Here is a 22,933-nt window from a genome sequence, read left to right as displayed (position 1 = left end):
CCCGCCCCGGAGCGGGCGCGCGCGGCCCCGGCGGCCATCTTTGTCGCGGGCAGGGGCGCAGGGCACCGGTTAACCCCTGCGCTGCCGGCGGGGCGCGGCCGCAGCCGCCGCGGGTGGGGTTGATCCCCCCGGGCAGGGAAGGGCCCGGCGGGCGGGGCGGGGCCCGGGGCTGGTACCGGTGGCGGTGCCGGCGCGGGGGGAGGTGGCGGCGACGTGGCCCGGGGCGGGGCGGGGCGGGGCGGGGCGGGCGGCGCCGAGACGGGAGAGCGGGGCCGGGTGAGTGGGCGCCGGGGGCTCCGGGGGCGATTGGGAGCGGGGCGAGCATCGGGGCGGGCGCTGTGCGCGGTGCCTGGGAGCGTGCACGGGCTGCGGCCTGAGCAGTGAGCAGCGTGAGCAGCGTGAGCAGTGTGAGCAGTGTGAGCAGCGTGAGCAGTGTGTGCAGCGTGTGCAGTGTGAGTAGTGTGTGCAGTGTGAGCAGCGTCAGCAGTGTGAGTAGTGTGAGCAGCGTGAGCAGTGTGAGCAGTGTGTACAGCGTGTGTGCAGCGTGAGCAGCGTGAGCAGTGTGAGCAGCGTCAGCAGTGTGAGTAGTGTGAGCAGCGTGTACAGCGTGAGCAGTGTGTGCAGCGTGAGCAGTGTGAACAGCGTGTACAGTGTGTGCAGTGTCAGCAGTGTGCGCAGGGTGAGCAGTGTGTGCAGCGTCAGCAGTGTGTGCAGCGTGTACAGTGTGCACAGTGTGAGTAGTGTGAGCAGCGTGAGCAGTGTGAGCAGCGTGAGCAGCGTGAGCAGCGTGTACAGTGTGAGCAGCGTGAGCAGTGTGAGCAGCGTGTACAGTGTGTGCAGCGTCAGCAGTGTGAGCAGCGTCAGCAGTGTGAGCAGCGTGTACAGTGTGCACAGTGTGAGCAAGCGTGTGCAGCGTCAGCAGTGTGAGCAGCGTGTACAGTGTGCGCAGTGTGAGTAGTGTGTGCAGCGTCAGCAGTGTGAGCAGCGTGTACAGTGTGCGCAGTGTGAGCAGTGTGTGCAGCGTCAGCAGTGTGAGCAGCGTGTACAGTGTGTGCAGTGTGAGTAGTGTGTGCAGCGTCAGCAGTGTGAGCAGCGTGTACAGTGTGCGCAGTGTGAGCAGCGTGTACAGTGGTGTGCAGTGTGAGCAGTGTGTGAGCAGTGTGTGCAGTGTGCGCAGTGTGAGCAGTGTGAACAGCGTGAGCAGTGTGAACAGCGTGAGCAGCATGAGCAGTGTGAGCAGTGTGGACAGGCATGTGCAGTGTGAGCAGTGTGTGTGGAGTGTGCAGTGTGAATGGCATGAGCAATGTGCAGCATGAGCAGTGTGTGCAACATGAGTGGTGTGCAGCGTGAGTGATGTGAGCAGCGTGTAGCGTGAGCAGCGTAAGCAGTGTGTGCAGCGTAAGCAGTGTGTGCAGCGTGAGTAGTGTGAGCAGTGTGAGCAGTGTGTGCAGCGTGAGCAGTGTGAACAGCGTGAGCAGCGTGTGCAGTGTGAGTAGTGCAAATAGTGTGAGCAGCGTGTGCAGCGTGAGCAGTGTGTAGCGTGAGCAGTGCGTGTGGAGTGTGCACACTGTGGGCAGCGTGAAGGGTGTGAGCGGTGCGTGCAGTGCGAGCAGTGTGTGTGGAGTGTGCAGCGCGTGGCACGAACAGTGCGCAGTGCGAGCAGTGTGAGCAGCGCGAGCAGCGTGCGCAGCGCGAGCCGTGCCCCGCCGCGTGCCCCCGGTGCCCCCGGCCGTGCCGCCGTGTCCTGGCCGCGCTGGCGCCGGCGGCCGCTGCCCGGAGCTCCCCGCCCCCCCGGGGCTGCTGCTCCACCCGGGCCGGGGGGCCGGGTGTGCGCACCCAGCGCGGGCGGGGCTGCAGGCAGGGCAGGCAGGGCTGCAGGGGCTGCAGGCAGGGCAGGAGGGGCAGCAGGGGCTGCAGGGGCAGCAGGCAGGGCTGCAGGGGCTGCAGGAGGGGCTGCAGGGGCTGCAGGCAGGGCAGGCAGGGCTGCAGGGGCTGCAGGCAGGAGCAGCAGGCAGGGCTGCAGGGGTAGCAGGGGCTGCAGGGGCAGCAGGCAGGGCCTGCAGGGGCTGCAGGAGGGGCTGCAGGGGCTGCAGGCAGGGCAGGAGGGGCAGCAGGGGCTGCAGGCAGGAGCAGCAGGCAGGGCTGCAGGGGGTAGCAGGGGCTGCAGGGGCAGCAGGGGCAGCAGGCAGGGCTGCAGGGGCTGCAGGAGGGGTAGCAGGGGCTGCAGGGGCAGCAGGAGGGGCTGCAGGGGCTGCAGGCAGGGCAGGAGGGGCAGCAGGGGCTGCAGGCAGGAGCAGCAGGCAGGGCTGCAGGGGTAGCAGGGGCTGCAGGGGCAGCAGGGGCAGCAGGCAGGGCTGCAGGGGCTGCAGGAGGGGTAGCAGGGGCTGCAGGGGCAGCAGGCAGGGCTGCAGGGGCTGCAGGCAGGGCAGGAGGGGCAGCAGGAGCAGCAGGGGCTGCAGGCAGGAGCAGCAGGCAGGGCTGCAGGGGTAGCAGGGGCTGCAGGGGCAGCAGGCAGGGCTGCAGGGGCAGGAGGGGCTGCAGGGGCTGCAGGAGGGGCTGCAGGCAGGGCTGCAGGGGCTGCAGGCAGGGCAGGAGGGCTGCAGGGGCTGCAGGCAGGGCTGCAGGGGCTGCAGGCAGGGCAGGAGGGCTGCAGGGGCTGCAGGCAGGGCTGCAGGGGCAGGAGGGGCTGCAGGGGCTGCAGGCAGGGCTGCAGGGGCAGGAGGGGCTGCAGGGGCAGGAGGGGCTGCAGGCAGGGCAGGAGGGGCTGCAGGGGCTGCAGGCAGGGCAGGAGGGCTGCAGGGGCTGCAGGCAGGGGCTGCAGGCAGGGCTGGCACAGGAGCAGCAGCCGGAGGGGCTGGGGGGTCTCCAGGACCACGCTGTGACCCCGAGTGTGGAAGCACCGCGTGCAGAGCGGCCCCCCCCCCCCCAAACGCCGGATTCCCAGGGCCCCCCCGGGCCCCCCACCCCCCCCCCACGGCCGGGCACGGCCGCCCCAGCCCAGGGCACCCACCCGGCCGCTCTCGCCCGGCTGCAGCCCCAGGTTGCGGGATGAGGAACCTCCTGCTGCTGCTGCTGCTGCTGCTGCTGGCCCCGCGGCGCGGGCTGCCCCCAAGGCTGGGGGGCACAGGTATGGGGGGGCACAGGTATGGGGGGGCACAGGTATGGGGGGGGCACAGGTATGGGAGGCACGGGTATGGGGGGCACAGGTATGGGGGGAGACAGGTACAGGGGGCGCAGGTTCGGGGGGGACACGGGTCCGGGGGTGCAGGAGTGGTTTGGGGGCACCGGTACAGCTGGGGTGCATGGGTGCGGGTGGGGTGCATGGACGTGGCAGGGGCGTGCGGCTGGGGGGGCGCAGGGGTCTGGGGGTGTGTGGCGAGGGACAGGGCTGCGGGGGCCGTGGGTGGAGGGGCCGCTGCGTGGGGCACTGTGGGGACATTGGGGCGGGCACCCCCCCCCTCGCTGCCCCCACCCAGGGGCACAGGTAACCCCCCCCCCCCCCCCCCCCATCTCCTGGCCAGGCCTGAGGCCCCTGTGGCCATGAAGCTGGATCCTGAGCCCGACCCACTGAGCACGGAGCCGCCCACACTGCCGTGAGTCCCACGGAGCCCCACAGAGCCCCACGGAGCCCCATAGCACCGGGCCCTGCGCCCCCGGCCCGGGGGGCTGCACATTGAGGGTCACCCGGGGCGGGGGCAGGTGGGGAGAGGGCACAGGCAGTGCCCAGCTGGCTGTGGGGCAGGGGTGGCCCCACGGACAGCTATAGGGCAGGGCAGCCCTGGGGCTTGCTGTGGGGCAGGGCGGCCATGGGGCAGGGTGGCCATGGGGCAGGCTGTGGGTCAGGGTGGCCCCGGGGACAGCTATAGGGCAGGGTGACCCTGGGGCAGGCTGTGGGGCAGGGCGGCCATGGGGCAGGGTGGCCATGGGGCAGGCTGTGGGGCAGGGCGGCCATGGGGCAGGGTGGCCATGGGGCAGGCTGGCCCTGGGACAGCTATAGGGCAGGGTGGCCCTGGGGCAGGCTGTGGGGCAGGGTGGCCATAGGGACAGCTATAGGGCAGGGCAGCCCTGGCACATAGGGCAGGGCAGCCCTGGGGACAGCTATAGGGCAGGGTGGCCCTGGGGCTGGCTGTGGGGCAGGGTGGACCTGGGGACAGCTATAGGGCAGGGCGGCCCTGGGGCAGGCTGTGGGGCAGGGTAGCCCTGGGGCAAGCTATGGGGCAGGGCAGCCCTGGGGCAGGCTGTGGGGCAGGGTGGCCATGGGGCAGGCTGTGGGGCAGGGTGGCCCTGGGGACAACTATAGGGCAGGGCAGCCTGGGGCTGGCTGTGGGGCAGGCTGTGGGGCAGGGCAGCCATGAGGCAGGCCGTGGAGCAGGCTGTGGGGCAGGGCGGCCATGGGGCAGACCATGGGGCAGGGCGGCCATGGGGCAGGCCGTGGGGCAGGGCAGCCATGGGGCAGGCTGTGGGGCAGGGCGGCCGTGGGGGCAGGCTGTGGGGCAGGGCGGCCCTGGGGCAGGCCACGGAGCAGGCCATGGGGCAGGGTGGCCCTGGGGCAGGCCGTGGGGCAGGGCGGCCATGGGGCAGGCCGTGGGGCAGGGCAGCCATGGGGCAGGCTGTGGGGCAGGGCGGCCCTGGGGCAGGCCGTGGGGCAGGGCGGCCATGGGGCAGGCCGTGGGGCAGGGTGGTGAGCGCCCACCCCGTCCCCACCGTCCCCAGGCTGCTGCGGAGCGCGGTGAGGAGCCTGGGCCCGCCGGAGCGGGACGCGGAGGCCATGACGCGGGAGCAGGGTAAGGCCGCGCGGCGCCGGGGGTCCGGCGAGGGGCAGGGCCGCGACCCCCAGCCCCACGGCACCCTCTGCCCCACGGCACCCTCTGCCCCGCAGCCCTGCTCTACCTCTTCGTGCTGCACGACCACGACCGGAGCGGGCGCCTGGACGGGCTGGAGCTGCTGCAGCTGCTGGGCGCGGTGCTGGCGCAGCGGGACGGGGGGCGGCCGGACCCCGACCTGGTAGGTGCCACGGGGGCGGCCCCGCGCGCCCCACGGAGACCCCAGGCCGGGCCCTCACCCCGCCCGCGCCCCGTCCCCGCAGGTGGGCCGCGCTGGTGGACCGAGCCCTGGAGAGGCAGGACCTGAGCCGGGACGGGCTCCTGGACCCCCCCGAGCTGCTGCTCTCGCCCGGCCGGGGCCCCCCAGGGCAGCCCCTGCGGCAGCAACGCGGGGGGACGCTGGCAGGGGCTGGGGCTGCGCCCGGGGGGCACGCGGGGGTGAGCGGGCCAGGGCACGGCACGGCACGGGGGCAGGCAGCCCCCTGGGATGGAGCCCCCCGGCACGGAGCCATGGAGGCAGAGGAAGCCCCCCAGGATGGAGCCCCCAGGACGGAGCCCCCCAGGCTGGAGCCCCTGGGTCCGAAGCCCCCGGGTCCGAAGCCCCCCAGGACGGAGCCATGGAGGCAGAGGAAGCCCCCCAGCATGGAGCCCCCCAGGACGGAGCCCCCCAGGACGGAGCCCCCCGGCACGGAGCCATGGAGGCAGAGGAAGCCCCCCAGGCTGAAGCCCCCCAGCATGGAGCCCCCCAGGACGGAGCCCCCCAGGCTGGAGCCCCTGGGTCCGAAGCCCCCCAGGACGGAGCCATGGAGGCAGAGGAAGCCCCCCAGCATGGAGCCCCCCAAGATGGAGCCCCCCATGATGTAGCCCCTGGGTCCGAAGCCCCCCAGGACGGAGCCCCCCCAGGCTGAAGCCCCTGGGTCTGAAGCCCCCCCAGGACAGAGCCATGGAGGCAGAGGAAGCCCCCCAGCATGGAGCCCCCCAGGCTGAAGCCCCCCAGCATGGAGCCCCCCAGCATGGAGCCCCCCATGATGTAGCCCCTGGGTCCGAAGCCCCCCAGGACGGAGCCATGGAGGCAGAGGAAGCCCCCAGGCTGAAGCCCCCCAGGACGGAGCCCCCCAGGCTGGAGCCCCTGGGTCCGAAGCCCCCCAGGACGGAGCCATGGAGGCAGAGGAAGCCCCCCAGCATGGAGCCCCCCAGGCTGAAGCCCCCAGCATGGAGCCCCCCAGGCTGGAGCCCCCCATGATGTAGCCCCTGGGTCCGAAGCCCCCCAGGACGGAGCCATGGAGGCAGAGGAAGCCCCCCCAGGCTGGAGCCCCCGAGGAAGAGGCAGCCCCAGTTTTGGGGGGGACCCTGGGGAGGGGTAGGCGGTGGGGGGCCACGGGCAGGGCTGTGCCAGCCCCACGGCGGCTCCGGTGCCCCCACTGCTGCGGGCTCACGGAGGGGGGGGGGGGTCCCTGCACACCCCGCTGCCCCCCCAGCCCGCAGTGGGGCGGGGGAGGCCGGGGGGCACTCGCCCCCGTAACGCGGCGGGATGGAGCAATACAGGCGCTGCTGCCGGCGCTCGCCCGGGCCGTGGTCGGTGCGGTCAGCGCGGCCCCCGGCACGGCACGGGGGGCAGCGCGGGGCTTTATTGGGGTGGGGGAGCGCGGGGCAGCGGGGGCTGCGGGGTGCCCGGGGGGCGGGGGGGGGGTCGCAGACGATGCCGTCGAAGCCCTGGATCCCGCATTTCCTGCCCGCCATCCGGCAGCCGAAGGTGATGGCGTCCTGCAGGCTCCTCCCTGGCGAACGGGCAGCTCGTCAGTGCCGCCGTGCCGTGCCGGGCCGTGCCATGGCTATGCCATGCTGTGCCGAGCTGAGCCGTGCTGTGCCGAGTCGAGCTACGCCATGGCCGTGCCGTGCCAAGATGTGCCATGCCGGGCTGAGCTGAGCCGTACTGTGCCGAGCTATGCCATGGCCGTGCCGTGCCACGCTGTGCCAAGCTATGCCATGGCTGGGCCATGCTGTGCCGTGCCGGGCCAAGCTGAGCTGTGCCACGGCTGTGCCGTGCTGAGCTGGGCTGAACTGTGCCATGGCCGTGCCATGCTGAGCTGAGCCATGCTGTGCCAAGCTATGCCATGGCTGTGCCATGCCAAGCCGTGCCATGCCGGGCTGAGCTGAGCTATGCCATGGCCGTGCCAGGCTGAGCCGTGCCATGGCCGTGCCATGCTGAGCCGAGCCATGCCGAGCCAAGCTACGCCATGGCTGTGCCATGCCAAGCCGTGCCATGCCGGGCTGAGCTGAGCTATGCCATGGCCGTGCCAGGCTGAGCCGTGCTGAGCTGAGCTGTGCCACGGCTGTGCCATGCCGAGCTGAGCCATGCCGTGCCAAGCTATGCCATGGCTGTGCCATGTCAAGCCATGCCGTGTTGGGCCGAGCTATGCCATGGACGTGCCGGGCTGAGCCATGCTGAGCTGAGCCATGCCGTGCCATGGCCGTGCCATGCCAAGCTGAGCCATGCCGTGCCGAGCCGAGCTGTGCCATGCCGAGCTGAGCCATGCCATGGCTGTGCCATGTCAAGCCGTGCCATGACAGGCTGAGCTGTGCCATAGCTGTGCCATGCCGAGCTGAGCCATGCCATGGCTGTGCCATGTCAAGCCGTGCCATGACAGGCTGAGCTGTGCCATGGCCGTGCCATGCCGAGCTGAGCCATGCCGTGCCGAGCCGAGCTGTGCCATGCCGAGCTGAGCCATGCCATGGCTGTGCCATGTCAAGCCGTGCCATGACAGGCTGAGCTGTGCCATAGCCGTGCCATGCCGAGCTGAGCCATGCTGTGCCATGTCAAGCCATGCCGTGCCGGGCCGAGCTGAGCCATGGCTGTGCCAAGCTATGCCATGGACGTGCCGGGCTGGGCCGTGCCGAGCTGAGCCGTGCCGTGGCCGTGCCCGTGGCCGTGCCGTGCCCACCTGCCGAGAGCGCGAAGATGACGGCGGCGTTGAAGGTGTCGCCGGCCGCCAGCGTGTCCACGAGGGTCTCCGGGGGGAAGGCCGAGGGTCTCCGGGGGGAAGGCGTCCGAGTGCACCAGCTCCCCGCCGGGCCCCACGGCGTCGGCCCCCTGCTCGGCCCAGGCGCAGATCAGCGTGGCCCTGGGGGGGGGGGAAGGTGGGGGGGTGGTGGGTGCGGGGTGCGGCCGCGCCCCCCCGCCCTGACCCGCACCCCTCCCGCACCCCCCTACCCCGGCTGCACGCGGCCGCGCAGCCCCCGCAGCGCCTCGGGGGCCGACCGGTACCCGAAATGCTGGGCCACGTCCTTGCTGATGAACACCTGCGGGACAGGGGCTGGGGCGGGCGACGTCCCCCAGCACCCCCGGCCCTGCTGCACCCCCAGACCCCCCCCGCTGCGCCCCTGCACACCGTGCCCCCCCCCCGCTCCCTGACTGCGCCCCAGGGCTCCAGCTGCACCCCCCGTACCCCACCCCCAGCCCTGCGACCCCCACCAACCCCCAACCCACCCTGCTGCTTCCCATACCCCCCTGCTGCCCCCCAACACCCCCCTGCACCCCCCAATATCCCCTGCTGCCCCCATACCCCCTACTGCCCCCCAACACCCCCCCATTGCCTCCCAAACCCCCCTGCTGCCCCCCGAACCCCCCCTGCACCCCCCCCACCGCCCCCCAACACCCCCTGCACCCCCCAACCCCCCCAACTACCTCCAAAGCCCCTCCACTGCCCCCCGACCCCCCCCCTGCTGCCCCCCAACAGCCAGGACCAGCCCCTGGCCCTGCCCCATTTTGGCCCCGCCCCCTGGAGCCCCGCCCCATCGAGGCCACGCCCCTTCTGGAGCCACACCCTGCCAGGCCCCTCCCCTCCGGCCACACCCCGGTTGGCCCCGCCCCGCACCACGTGGCCCAGCGCCATCAGCGGCAGCAGCTCCTCCCGCGGCTTCTCCACCTCCACCGAGGTGCCGACGCGCTCGGCCGCCGGCCGGGCCCGGTTGTGCCGCTCCACGCGCCGCATCATGGCCGCCTGCTCCGCCGCGTTGCGGGCCTGCGGCCGCACGACACCCTGGCACCGGGCCCGGGGGTCCCCGCCCCGCGGTCCCCCCCCTCCGCCGCCCCGGGCTCACCTCCCAGTGAATCCACTTGTACCGGGAGAGGTCGACGCGCTCGAAGTCGCGGGCCGTCACGTCGGGCAGGTCCCTGCGGGGCGGGGGTCAGGCGGGGATCCCCGGCCGGGGATGAAGGGCAGCGCCGGGGGCGGCGCCGGCCGGGTGGATCATTAACGATGGCGCGGCGGGACCCCGAAACGGGCTCAAAGGGCGGCGCGGCGGCGGCCGGGCTCGAGCTGCCGGAGCCGGAGGGGCCGGCGACGCCCGGCGGTGCCCGGCGATGCTCGACAGCCAAGCGCAACCCGCGTGAGCGCGGCCGGGCCTCTGCCAGGGCGAGGACGCCGGCGGCACCGGCGCGGCAGCGCCGTCCCGAGCACCGGAGCGTGTGGCCACGCAGCGGTGCCGCCGCCAACGGGGGCGCGGGGACGATTGGCAGCGATGGCGCGTGTGGAATTGGAGGGGATGGCCCAAACTGGCGCGGGGGGCTCCCTCGGCCGGCAGAGCCTCTGCCAAGCGGCCGTAAGACCCCCGGGGTGGCCCCGGGTGCGCGGCTCGGCCGGGGCGAGGGCAGGGAGGGGGCCGCAGCGCCGAGCCGTCCCGGCCGAGCGCTGGGGACCAGGGCTGGCAGCCTTACGTGTCGTGGAGCACGATGGTCCGGGAGCCGCTGGCGGCGCTGACGACGCAGCAGGCGCAGGGCACGTCCCCGCGGGGCTGCCAGGCCACGTGCGTCAGGTCCACGCCCCGGCGCTGGAAATCCGCCGCGATGAAACTTTGGGGGGCGGAGAGCGGGGTGAGGGGCACCGCGCGCCCACCGGCGTGCGGGGCGGCGCGGGCGCCCCGGCTGGCGACGACGGCGACGACGGCGGCAGCGGGCGGGCGGGCGGGCTGCGGCACCGCCTGGGTCACGCCCACCCCGGGGCGAAGCTGCCGGCGGGGGCGTCAAGGCGGGGCGGCCCCGGGACCCCCGCCCCCTGCCCCGGGGACCCCCCGCACCCCACTTACTCGGCGGCGCGGCCGGGGGCCAGCGAGCCCATGAAGGCGCAGGGGGCTCCCAGCAGCGCCAGCACCGTGCAGGAGTTGGAGGCGTTCCCGCCGCGCTGCCACCGCTGCGACAGGCACCTGCGGCGGCGGCGGGGCCGTGGGCACCGGGCCGGGCCCCGGGGAGAGCCGCCGCCGCCGCCGCCGCCGCCCCGGGCCTACCTGGTGTCGGAGTCCTCGGCCGGGTAGGCCTGCACCACGCTGATGATGTCCAGGCACGCCAGCCCCACGCACAGGATCCGCTTCTCGCCCGCCGCCATCTTGGGCCCGCTCCGCTCCGCCACCGGCACCGGCCCCGCGGGCCCCGCCCCGCCCAGCCAATCAGGGCGCGCCCCCCGCCTCACGCCCCCTCGCGGCGCCGCCAATCGGAGCTCGACGCTCCCCCCGCCGCCTCGCGCCCCCTCGCGGCGCCGCCAATCGGAGCTCGGCGCCCGCCCCCCGCCGCCTCGCGCCCCCTCGCGGCGCCGCCAATCGGAGCTCGGCGCCCGCCCCCCCGCCGCGTCACGCCCCCTCGCGGCGCCGCCAATCGGAGCTCGCCGCCGCGGCCGCTGCGTGGAGGGGCGGGGCGGGAGAAGGGCGAGGCCGTTCTTAGGCCACGCCCCCTCCCCGGCCGCGCGCGCCCGCCGCGCATGCGCAGAATCGCCGGGGCCGGGGGTGGGGTGGGGGGGGCAGGGCGCGGGGCTGCGCGCGCTCCACGGGCGGGAGCGCACGAGACGAGACGCGGCCTGCGCGTGCTGCACGGGCACCCTGCACACTCCTGCGGGCACGGGGACACCCCTGCGCGTGCTGCACGCACGCACACGCACCCTGCACGCTCGTGCACACACAGGCACGCGGACAGGCACACAGACACGCGCCCTGCACACGTGCACACTCGTGCACACGCAGACACACGCTACGCACACATGCACACTTGTGCACACGCAGGCACGCACACACAGACACGCACACACGCACAGACGCACGCACCCTGCACACTCGTGCACACACAGACACACAGACACGCAGATGCTCGCACCCTGCACACGTGCACACTCGTGCACACACAGACACACAGACACGCAGATGCTCGCACCCTGCACACGTGCACACTCGTGCACACACAGACACACAGACACGCAGATGCTCGCACCCTGCACACGTGCACACTCGTGCACACACAGACACGCACACACACGCTACACACACCCTGCACGCTCGTGCACACACAGGCACGCGGACAGGCACACAGACACACGCCCTGCACACGTGCACACACAGACACACAGACACGCGCTACACGCACGCTTGCGCACACGCACACTTGTGCACACACAGGCACGCACACATGGACACACAGACACGCACACACACAGACGCACGCACCCTGCACACTTGTGCACACGCAGACACACGCTACACACACCCTGCACACTCGTGCACACACAGGCACGCGGACAGGCACACAGACACACGCCCTGCACACGTGCACACACAGACACATGGACACGCACTACACACACCCTGCACACACGCACACTTGTGCACACACAGGCACGCACACATGGACACACAGACACGCACACACACGCACGCACCCTGCACACTCATGCACACACAGACACGCACACGCAGATGCACGCACCCTGCACACATGCACACGCAGACACACACAGACACACGCACGCACCCTGCACGCACCCCCTGCACCCCTGCACGCACCCCCCCACCCTGCACGCCCCCGCACACGCGCGCACCCCTGCATATACCCGGCCCTGTGCACCCCCCATCCCCCTGCACACACGCCCGCACCCCCCACCCTGCACACATCTGTGCATGCTCCTGCACACATGCACACCCGTCATGCATGCACACCCCCCACCCTGCACACATCTGTGCATGCTCCTGCACACATGCACACCCATCATGCATGCACACCCCCCACCCTGCACACACACCCCCACCCTGCACAGCCCCCACCCTGCACACATCTGTGCATGCTCCTGCACACATGCACACCCATCATGCATGCACACCTCCCACCCTGCACGCACCCCTGCACACCCCCTGCACACCCCCCCACCCTGCACACACCCCCCCCACCCTGCCGCCCCCCACCCTGCACACATCCGTGCATGCTCCTGCACACATGCACACCCATCATGCATGCACACCCCCCCCCGCACACCCCCCCCCCGCACACCCCCCCACCCTGCACACCCCCTGCGCCCCCACCCTGCACACACCCCCCCACCCTCCACACCCCCCCACCCTGCACACCCCCCACCCTGCACACATCCGTGCATGCTCCTGCACACTTGCACACCCGTCATGCATGCACACCCCCCCCCTGCACGCACGCATGCACCATTGCCCCCCCCTTGCACACCCGTTGCCCCTGGAGCTCGCTCCCTGCTGGGCCCCGGCCCCATCCCCGGCCCCCCCGGCCCCGCGCAGAGCTGGGCGCTGGGGGGGTCCCTTCCCCCCGCTCCCCCCAGCTTGGGGGGGGTCCCTTCCCCCATGGCCCCCCAGCCCCGGCGCCAGCGCTCGCCCCTCCTGCTGCAGCCCCGTGCGCCCCGAGCCCCCGCGCTCGCCAGCTTTCCCGCTGCCCCCGCTGTGCCGGGGGCACGAGGAGCCGGGAGGGGGCACGGCCAGGACACCGACCCCGACTGCCCCAAGGGCCATCCCATCCCGCCCGGCGTCACGGGCAGTGTGGGAGCTGGGGGGGTTGGCCGGGGGCAGCCATCGCTGCTGGGGGACGGGCTGGGCACCGGCCGGCGGGTGCTGGGCGGCTGCGCTGGGCACCGCTTGCTGTCCTGGTTTGGGCTGGGATAGAGTTCATTTTCTTCCCAGCAGCAGGCACAGCGCTGTGGGTTGGATTTAGGATGAGAATAACGCTGATAACGCACCGATGGTTCAGTTGGTGCTGAGCAGTGCTTGCACTAAGTCAAGGGCTTTGCAGCTCCCCCTGCTCTGCCAGGGGCACAAGGAGCTGGGAGGGGGCACAGCCAGGAGAGTTGATCCCAACTGCCCCAAGGGCCATTCCATACCATACGGCGTCATGGGCAGTATGGAAACTGGGGGGGTTGGCCGGGGAGCAGCGATCGCTGCTGGGAACTGGCTGGGCATCGGCCGGCGGGTGGGGAGCAATTGCATTGGGCATCACTTGCTTCGTGTATCATTATTGTTATTATTATTATATTACTTTATTTCCATTATTAACCTGTTCTTCTCTCAGCCCAGGAGTGTTTCTCACTCCCACTCCCCCGATTCTCTCCCCCATCCCCCCGGGGCAGGGGCAGCGATGGCTGCTGGTGCTGAGCCGCTGCCTGGGGCTGAGCCCCGAGCGGCTGGGACGGTGCTGGCGGAGTTATTTTTTAATGAAAGTAAATAGAATCATTATGGTTGGAAGAGATCTCCAAGATCATCAGCCAACCATCACCCCAACACCCCCATGCCCACTAAACCATGTCCCCCAGTGCCACCTCTGCCCGTTTGTTGAACCCCTCCAGGGCTGGGGACTCCCCCACCTCTCTGGGCAGCCTGGTCCAGTGCTTGGCCACTCTTTCCGTGAAGAAATTTCTCCCGATATCCAACCTAAACCTCCTTAGCGTGTGGGGTGCAGGCGTGGGTCGGCACGTGCTGGGCGCCTTAACCTGGCAATAAAGCTCCCGAAACCCGAAATGGCCTCGAAGGAGGCGTCGCTTTGTTCCGCGCAGGGTGCAAGGTGGAAGAATTCCACAACTCAAGGACGCCAAGCTGGGATTCCATCCCCTTATTTATGCGTCCTGCATCCCCGCGCCGGCCTAACGCGTAATCATTAACCTGCCTTCGCGCTCATCTTCGTCGCTGAGCAGCTGGCTCTTCTCCCAAGTAGTTAGCAATAGGACGAGAGGAAATGGGCTCAAGCTGCGCCAGGGGAGGTTTAGGTTGGATATTGGGAGAAATTCCTTCATGGAAAGAGTGGTCAAGCATTGGAACAGGCTGCCCAGAGAGGTGGGGGAGTTCCCCAGCCCTGGAGGGGTTCAACAAACGGGCAGGAGGTGGCACTTGGGGACATGGTTTGGTGGGCATGGGGGTGTTGGGGTGATGGTTGGGCTGATGGTCTTGGAGATCTCTTCCAACCATAATGATTCTTAGTATTTACTTTCATTAAAGAATAATCCAGCCACCAAGCCAGGAAACACGAAATTAATTCTTCCCCCTTCCTTAATTAGTGTGGACTTGGTAGTGTCAGGTCAACAGACTGGATGATCTTGAAGGTCTTTGCCAACCTCAATGATTCCATGATTCCTGGTTTTACTTTCATATAAAATAATCCAGCCACCAAGCCAGGAAAGATGAAATTCTTCCTCTCCCCTCAACTGGTTTAGTGTGGGCTTGGCAGTGTTGGGTCAATGGTTGGACTGGGTGATCTTCAAGGTCAATGGTTGGACTGGGTGATCTTCGAGGTCAATGGTTGGACTGAGTGATCTTCAAGGTCAATGGCTGGACTGGGTGATCTTCGAGGTCAATGGTTTGGACTGGGTGATCTTCAAGGTCAATGGTTGGACTGAGTGATCTTCAAGGTCAATGGCTGGACTGGGTGATCTTCGAGGTCAATGGTTGGACTGGGTGATCTTCAAGGTCAATGGTTGGACTGGGTGATCTTCGAGGTCAATGGTTGGACTGGGTGATCTTCAAGGTCAATGGTTGGACTGGGTGATCTTCGAGGGCTTTGCCAACCTCAACGCTCTGACGAATCCATGATTCCGTGATTTTCCCAGTACAGCAAGACGCGCATTGCTGCGCTGCTGCATGAGGACCGTATTTCACGGGCACAACAAGATCTGAGACTTCAGGGCAGCGGGGCGGGGGTGCCGGGAGGCCCGTGGAGCGCCGCGGGGCGGGTTAGCGTGTCGCTGGGCCGCGCCGCAGCGGCAGCGTGGGCGGGAGGGGACGGCGGCGCGGCGGGAGCGCTGGCACAGGTGGGTGGCCGGGGACGGGACGGGGAGCGGGGCTGAGTCCCTGGGCATCTCCACGGCCGGGGTGCCCAGGCGGATGGGATGGGTCACGCGCCCTTGTGCCGTGTCGTGCCATGCTGTGCCGTGCCATGCCGTGCCATGCTGTGCCGTGCCATGCTGTGCCGTGCCATGCCGTGCCGTGCCACGCCATGCCATGTCGTGCCATGCCACGCCGTGCCATGCCATGCCCGTGCCACGCCGTGCCATGCTGTGCCATGTCGTGCCATGCTGTGCCGTGCCGTGCCGTGCCGTGCCATGCTGTGCCATGCCATGCCATGCCGTGCCATGCCGTGCCATGCCACGCCATGCTGTGTTGTGCCATGCCACGCCGTGCCATGCCATGCCGTGCCACGCCGTGCCATGCTGTGCCGTGCCGTGCCATGCCGTGCCACGCCATGCCGTGCCATGCCGTGCCATGCCATGCCATGCCGTGTCATGCCATGCTGTGCCGTGCCACACCATGCCGTGCTGTGCCACACCATGCCGTGCCACACCATGCCATGCCGTGCCACGCCGTGCCGTGCCGTGCTGTGCCGTGCTGTGCTGTGCCGGGGGACTGCACCAAGGCCCTCGCCAGGCTCCTTCGTGCCGGCGGCACAACCTTTTCACGGGGCAGGGAGTGCCTGGGCACGGTGCTGAGGGGAGCCCGCACCCACCGTGCCGCAGGGCCGCGGCCGGGGCAGACTCTGCCGGCGGCTGCGTGGGGCTGGGGGCTCCCACCCAGGGACCCCTCCTGCCTGCACCGGGGCCCTGCCCGTGCTGCCCTGGCGCTGCTGGCGACGAGGATTTGGGGTACGGCGGGGGCCGAGTGCCCAGCACCGCGGGGTCCTGAGCGTCCCCGACCACGCCGTGCCCGACCACGCCGTGCCGTGCCGCCACGTGCTGCGCCGGGCATCGCGGAGCCGAGGCCGGCAGCGCGGTGCTGAGCCCGGCTGTGCCGTCTGTGGCCGCGGCCCCCCGTGTCCTGGGGGACAGTGGCCGGTACCGGTGCCGGTGCGGTGGCGGGGCACCGCCGTGCCGCTCGCTGCACCCGCAGGGCGCGGGGATGGACGAGCGGCTGCGGGAGCTGCGGCTGCAGGAGGAGAGGGAGCTCCTGCGGCGCCCTGGGCGAGGGCTGCCCCGAGGCGCTGGCCCAAAGCTTCGCCCCGCTCCCGGCACGGCCCCGGCGACACCGTGCTGGCCGAGGGCACCGCCATGTGCATCGTGGCGTCACACACGTGTGTGCAGGCGTGCCTGCGCGCGGGCGTGCGTTGGGGCGAGCTCTGCCACCTGTGCCTGTGCCGCAGGGCAGTCCCGCGCGTGCGTGCATGTGCATGCATGTGCGTGGGCACACGTGTGCGTGACGCCGCGGGCCGTGTCTCTCTGCAGCCGTACCGCGCCGTCGCCACCAGCAACGCCCGATCCTGGGCTCCCTGCGGACGTGAGTGGGGCCCGGCACCCCCCGGCATCTCCCCGCGGCACCCACCGCCCCCCGCCCCCGCACCCGGACCCCCTGGGCTGGGTGCCGGCCCCTCCCAGTCCCAGCCTTGTCCTCAGCATCAACCCCATTCCCGTCACCATTCCCGTCCCCATTCCCATCTCATCCATGTCCCTGTTCCCATCCCTGTCCTCATGCACATCCCCATGCCCATCTCATCCCCACTCCCATCCCCATTCCCCATCTCATCCACGTCCCTGTTCCCACCCCTGCCCTCATCTGCATCCCCATGCCCATGCCCATCCCCATTCCCATCTCATCCCCATCCCAATCCCTGTTCCTATCTGATCCCCATTCCCATCCCCATTCCCGTCCATCTCATCCATGTCCCTGTTCCCATCCCTGCCCTCATCTGCATCCCCATTCCCATCCCCATTCCCATCCCCATTCCCATCTCATCCATGTCCCTGTTCCCATCCCTGCCCTCATCTGCATCCCCATGCCCATGCCCATCCCCATTCCCATCTCATCCCCATCCCAATCCCTGTTCCTATCTGATCCCCATTCCCATCCCCATTCCCGTCCCCATTCCCATCTCATCCATGTCCTTGTTCCCATCCCTGCCCTCATCATCCCCATTCCCATCCCCATTCCTGTCCCCACTCCCATCCCCATTCCCATCTCATCCACGTCCCTGTTCCCATCCCTGCCCTCATCCGCATCCCCATGCCCCTCCCCATTCCCATTCCCATCTCATCCCCATCCCAGTCCCTGTTCCTGTGTGATCCCCGTTCCCGTGCCCATTCCCATGCCCATCTCAGCTCCATTCCCATGCCCAGCCCCACCTCCACCACATCCCCATCCCCATCCCATCCCGGTCACCATCCCCATTCCCAATCCCTGACCCCATCGCCACCCCTGTCCCATCCCTGTCCCCATTCCCAGTCCCTGTCCCCATCCCCATCCCTGTCCCATCCCTGTCCCATCCCCATCCTGGTCCCCATCCCTGTCTCCTCCCCAGCCCCTTCCCCTGCAGCAGCCCAGGCCCGGGCAGGGCAGGGTGCAGGCAGGGTGCCGGGCGCAGGCAGGGTGCAGGCAGGACGCAGGGTGCAGGGTGCAGGGCGCAGGGTGCAGGGTGCAGGGTGCAGGGTGCAGGGTGCAGGCAGGGTGCAGGGTGCAGGGCGCAGGGTGCAGGGCGCAGGGTGCAGGGCGCAGGGTGCAGGACGCAGGGCGCAGGGTGTAGGCAGGGTGCAGGGTGCAGGGTGCAGGGCGCAGGGTGCAGGGCGCAGGGTGCAGGGTGTAGGCAGGGTGCAGGGTGCAGGGTGCAGGGCGCAGGGTGCAGGGTGCAGGACGCAGGGCGCAGGGTGCAGGGCGCAGGGTGTAGGCAGGGTGCAGGGTGCAGGGTGCAGGGCGCAGGGTGCAGGGCGCAGGGTGCAGGGTGTAGGCAGGGTGCAGGGTGCAGGGTGCAGGGCGCAGGGTGCAGGGTGCAGGACGCAGGGTGCAGGGTGCAGGGCGCAGGGTGTAGGGTGCAGGGTGCAGGGTGCAGGGTGCAGGACGCAGGGCGCAGGGTGCAGGGCGCAGGGTGTAGGCAGGGTGCAGGGCGCAGGGTGCAGGGTGCAGGGTGCAGGCAGGACGCAGGGTGCAGGGTGCAGGGTGCAGGGTGCAGGGCGCAGGCAGGGTGCAGGGTGCAGGACGCAGGGTGCAGGGTGCAGGGTGTAGGCAGGGTGCAGGGTGCAGGGTGCAGGGTGCAGGGTGCAGGGTGTAGGCAGGGTGCAGGGTGCAGGGCGCAGGGTGCAGGGTGCAGGGTGCAGGGTGCAGGGTGCAGGGTGCAGGGCGCAGGGTGCAGGCAGGGTGCAGGGTGCAGGACGCAGGGTGCAGGGTGCAGGGTGCAGGACGCAGGGCGCAGGGTGCAGGGCGCAGGGTGCAGGGTGCAGGGTGCAGGGTGCAGGGCGCAGGGTGCAGGGTGCAGGGCGCAGGGTGCAGGCAGGGCGCAGGGTGCAGGGTGCAGGGTGTAGGCAGGGTGCAGGGTGCAGGGTGCAGGGTGCAGGGTGTAGGCAGGGCGCAGGGTGCAGGGTGCAGGGGTGCAGGGCGCAGGCAGGGTGCAGGGTGCAGGGCGCAGGGTGCAGGGTGCAGGCAGGGTGCAGGGTGCAGGGTGCAGGGTGCAGGCAGGGTGCAGGCAGGGTGGGGGTCCCAGTGCAGGCAGGCGGGGGGTCCCAGCCGCCCCCCCCTACCCGCAGGGTGCCCTGGCTGCGGACCCTCTCCCACGCCCCCCCGCCAGCTGCCGGACGCCATGGAGGGGGCGGGTGGGCGCCCGCGAAGGGGCCCCGTGCGGGGGGCTGGGATGTCCCCGTGGGGCTGCAGCCCCTGACCCCTGACCCCTGACCCCCTGCCCCTGCCCCTGCCCCTGCCCGCTGCCCCTGCCCCTGCCCCCTGCCCCTGCCCGCTGCCCCTGCCCGCTGCCCCTGCCCCTGACCCCTGCCCCTGACCCCTGCCTGCCTGACCCCTGCCCCTGACCCCTGCCCCCTGCCCCTGCCCCCTGCCCCCTGCCCCCTGCCCCCTGCCCCTGACCCCTGCCCCTGCCCCTGCCCCTGACCCCTGCCCCCTGCCCCTGCCCCCTGCCCCCTGCCCCTGACCCCTGCCCCCTGCCCCCTGCCCCTGCCCCCTGCCCCCTGCCCCTGCCCCCTGCCCCCTGCCCCCTGCCCCCTGCCCCTGACCCCTGCCCCTGCCCCTGCCCCTGACCCCTGACCCCTGCCCCTGACCCCTGCCCCCTGCCCCCTGCCCCCTGCCCCTGCCCCTGACCCCTGCCCCTGCCCCCTGCCCCTGACCCCTGCCCCCTGCCCCCTGCCCCCTGACCCCTGCCCCTGACCCCTGCCCCTGCCCCCTGCCCCTGCCCCTGACCCCTGCCCCTGCCCCCTGCCCCTGACCCCTGCCCCCTGCCCCCTGACCCCTGACCCCTGCCCCTGACCCCTGCCCCTGCCCCCTGCCCCTACCCCTGCCCCCTGCCCCCTGACCCTGACCCCTGACCCCTGACCCTGACCCCTGCCCCCTGCCCCTGCCCCCTGCCCCCTGCCCCCTGACCCTGACCCTGACCCCTGCCCCTGCCCCCTGACCCTGACCCCTGCCCCTGCCCGCAGCGCAGCTTCGCGCCCGGCCACGCCGTCGTCCACGAAGGCGACGAAGGGGGGAACTTCTGCGCCACCCTGACGGGAGAGGTGGGCACGAGGCCCGCGCCCCCCGCCCGGGCAGCCCCCCATGCCATGTCCCCGTGCCGCAGGTGCGAGGTCGGGCGGGAGACCGTGACACCCTGCCCGCTGCCTGCCGCATCCCTGCCGACCCCGCTGCTTCCCGGTGCGTCCTGCCGCATCCCTGCCGATCCCGCTGCTTCCCAGTGCGTCCTGCAGCATCCCTGCCGATCCCGCTGCTTCCCGGTGCGTCCTGCAGCATCCCTGCCGATCCCGCTGCTTCCCAGTGCATCCTGCAGCATCCCTGCTGATCCCGCTGCTTCCCAGTGCGTCCTGCAGCATCCCTGCCGATCCCGCTGCTTCCCGCTGCTTCCCGGTGCGTCCTGCAGCATCCCTGCCGATCCCGCTGCTTCCCGCTGCTTCCCGGTGTGTCCTGCAGCATCCCTGCTGATCCCGCTGCTTCCCGGTGCGTCTTGCCGCATCCCTGCCGATCCCGCTGCTTCCCGCTGCTTCCTGGTGCATCCTGCAGCATCCCTGACGATCCCGCTGCTTCCCGCTGCTTCCCAGTGCGTCCTGCAGCATCCCTGCCAATCCTGCTGCTTCCCGCTGCTTCCCAGTGCATCCTGCAGCATCCCTGACGATCCTGCTGCTTCCCGCTGTTTCCTGGTGTGTCCTGCCGCATCCCTGCCAATCCCGCTGCTTCCCGGTGCGTCCTGCAGCATCCCTGCTGATCCCGCTGCTTCCCAGTGCATCCTGCAGCATCCCTGCCGATCCCGCTGCTTCCCGGTGCGTCCTGCAGCATCCCTGCCGATCCCGCTGCTTCCCGCTACTTCCCAGTGCATCCTGCCGCATCCCTGCCGATCCCGCTGCTTCCCGCTGCTTCCCGGTGCGTCCTGCAGCATCCCTGCTGATCCCGCTGCTTCCCGCTGCTTCCTGGTGCGTCCTGCTGCTTCCCGCTGCTTCCCGCTGCTTCCCAGTGCATCCTGCTGCTTCCCACTGCTTCCCAGTGCTTCCTGGTGTGTCCTGCTGCTTCCCGGTGTGTCCTGCTGCTTCCCACTGCTTCCCGCTGCTTAATGCTGCTTCCCACTGCTTCCCACTTCTTCCTGGTGTGTCCCGCTGCTTCCCAGTGCTTCCTGCTGCTTCCTGCTGCTTCCTGTTGCTTCCCGGTGCTTAATGCTGCTTCCCGCTGCTTCCTGCTGCTTCCTGCTGCTTCCCGGTGCTTCCCAGTGCGTCCCACTGCTTCCCGGTGCTTTCTGCTGCTTCCCACTGCTTCCCGCTGCTTCCTGGTGCGTTCTGCTGCTTCCCACTGCTTCCCGCTGCTTCCTGGTGCTTCCTGCTGCTTCCCACTGCTTCCCGCTGCTTCCTGGTGCGTTCTGCTGCTTCCCACTGCTTCCCACTGCTTCCCGGTGCTTCCTGCTGCTTCCTGGTGCATCCTGCTGCTTCCTGGTGCGTCCTGCTGCTTCCCAGTGCTTTCCGGTGCTTCCTGCTGCTTCCTGCTGCTTCCTGCTGCTTCCCGCTGCTTCCCGGTGCGTCCCACTGCTTCCCGGTGCTTCCTGCTGCTTCCCACTGCTTCCCGGTGCTTCCTGCTGCTTCCCACTGCTTCCCGCTGCTTCCTGGTGCGTTCTGCTGCTTCCCACTGCTTCCCGGTGCGTCCTGTTGCTTCCCAGTGCTTTCCGCTGCTTCCCGCTGCTTCCTGCTGCTTCCCACTGCTTCCTGGTGCGTCCTGCTGCTTCCCAGTGCTTTCCGGTGCTTCCTGCTGCTTCCCGCTTCTTCCCAGTGCTTCCTGCCGCTTCCCAGTGCTTCCTGGTGTGTCCTGCTGCTTCCCACTGCGTCCCACTGCTTCCCGGTGCTTTCTGCTGCTTCCTGCTGCTTCCCGCTGCTTCCTGGTGTGTCCTGCTGCTTCCCTGCTTCCCGCTGCTTCCCGGTGCTTCCCGCTGCTTCCCGGTGCATCCCTGGCTGGGGCACCATGGTGGGACACGTGCCAGGTCTCCCGCCCCAGCTCGCTGTGCTCACGCGGCTCTTGCCCCCCCCGTGCCCCCCACCCCCGTGCCCCCCGGCGCGGTGCAGGAGCGGTTCCTGGCACCGAAGCGCATCCGCAGGGACCGGCTGGCGCGGCTGCGGCAGCGGGAGCGGGGTGCGCACCGAGCGGCGGGGGCCGGTGCAGCCGCAGCCCCTTCGCCGTGGGGCGAGAAGCGTTTTGGGGGGCGGCAGCAGCGCGGGGGTTGGGGCCCTGCCCAGCCCCCGCCAACCCCTCTTCTGCCGGCAGGTTTTTCGGCGCCTGCCGGGGCGCGCCGTACGTCTGCCGGCTGCGGGAGCTCTGCTGCCCCGTCGCTCGCTGCCCCGCTGGGGTGGGGGAGAGAATCGGGGGGTGAGAGTGGGAAACTCCTGGGCTGGGAGAAGAACAGCTTAGTAATGGAAATAAAGTAAAATAGTAATGCTAATAGTAACAATATAATAATGATAATAATAATAATGATAGACAGAGCAAGTGGTGCACGATGCAATCGCTCCCCACCCCGCCGACCGATGCCCAGCCAGTTCCCAGCAGCGATCGCTGCTCCCCGGCCAACCCCCCCAGTTTCCATACTGCCCATGACGCCGTATGGTATGGAATGGCCCTTGGGGCAGTTGGGATCAACTCTCCTGGCTGTGCCCCCTCCCAGCTTCTTGTGCCCCCGGCAGAGCAGGGGAAGCTGCAAAGCCCTTGACTTAGTGCAAGCACTGCTCAGCACCAACCGAACCATCAGCGTGCGATCAGCGTTCTTCTCATCCTAAATCCAACCCACAGCGCTGTGCCTGCTGCTGGGAAGAAAATGAACTCTATCCCAGCCCAAACCAGGGCGCTGCGCGAGGCGTGCGGAGCCCGGGCGAGCGCAGGGGCAGCAAACGCCGTGCCGTGCCGTGCCGTGCCACGCGACCGCCGGTCCCCGCCGTGCAGGCGCCGCTTCGAGGAGCCGCCGGCCGCCTTCCGCCACGCCTGCGTGGCGCAAGGCCTCCAGCACCCCCATGGCCGCGGCGGCGTCTACCGCGACCTGAAGCCCGAGACCCCCACGCTGCACCGGCGCGGCTACGTCAAGCTGGTCCCCGGGGCGGGGACCCCCTCCTTCTGCGGGCCCCCCCAGCACCTGGCGCCCGAGATGCTGCGCCGGGAAGGCCGCGACTTCGCCGTCGACTCCTGGACGCCGGGCGTCCCGGCCCTCCAGCTGCGGCTGGGCAGGTGGGCGCGCGGCCCCCGGGGCCGGCCGAGCCCCCCCAACCTGCCCGCGCCCCGCAGGCCCCCCTTCCCCGGCGCGGACCCCCGGCAGGTCTGCAGCCGCACCCTGACGGCGGCGTCTCCTTCTCCTCGGCGCCGCCGCCTGCCAGCTCTGCAGCTGCGGGGGGTCCGGCGCGGCGGCGGGGGCACGGGGG

General features: G+C 70.4%; 2 protein-coding genes across 2 annotated transcripts; one reads left to right on the top strand and one right to left on the bottom strand.

The window, feature by feature from the left end:
- The first annotated feature begins 3,048 nt into the window (after window positions 1-3,048).
- LOC142593220 (cell growth regulator with EF hand domain protein 1-like) lies at window positions 3,049-6,187 on the top strand. The gene is given in 8 exon segments (XM_075707306.1): window positions 3,049-3,087; window positions 3,090-3,127; window positions 3,522-3,593; window positions 4,714-4,784; window positions 4,880-5,006; window positions 5,090-5,377; window positions 5,763-5,805; window positions 6,050-6,187. Coding segments are annotated over 8 exon segments (816 nt in total).
- A 263-nt stretch (window positions 6,188-6,450) lies between these two features.
- LOC142593253 (ketohexokinase-like) lies at window positions 6,451-10,204 on the bottom strand. The gene is given in 10 exon segments (XM_075707761.1): window positions 6,451-6,483; window positions 6,522-6,601; window positions 7,766-7,868; window positions 7,870-7,945; window positions 8,035-8,123; window positions 8,699-8,845; window positions 8,925-8,997; window positions 9,541-9,675; window positions 9,909-10,025; window positions 10,107-10,204. Coding segments are annotated over 10 exon segments (951 nt in total).
- Between the last annotated feature and the right edge of the window lie 12,729 nt (window positions 10,205-22,933).

This window comes from Pelecanus crispus, chromosome 3, assembly GCF_030463565.1.
Source record: "Pelecanus crispus isolate bPelCri1 chromosome 3, bPelCri1.pri, whole genome shotgun sequence".
Lineage (NCBI taxonomy): Eukaryota > Metazoa > Chordata > Aves > Pelecaniformes > Pelecanidae > Pelecanus > Pelecanus crispus.
The sequence above is the reverse complement of the archived record's forward strand: the minus strand, read 5'-3'. Positions and strand labels throughout refer to the sequence as shown.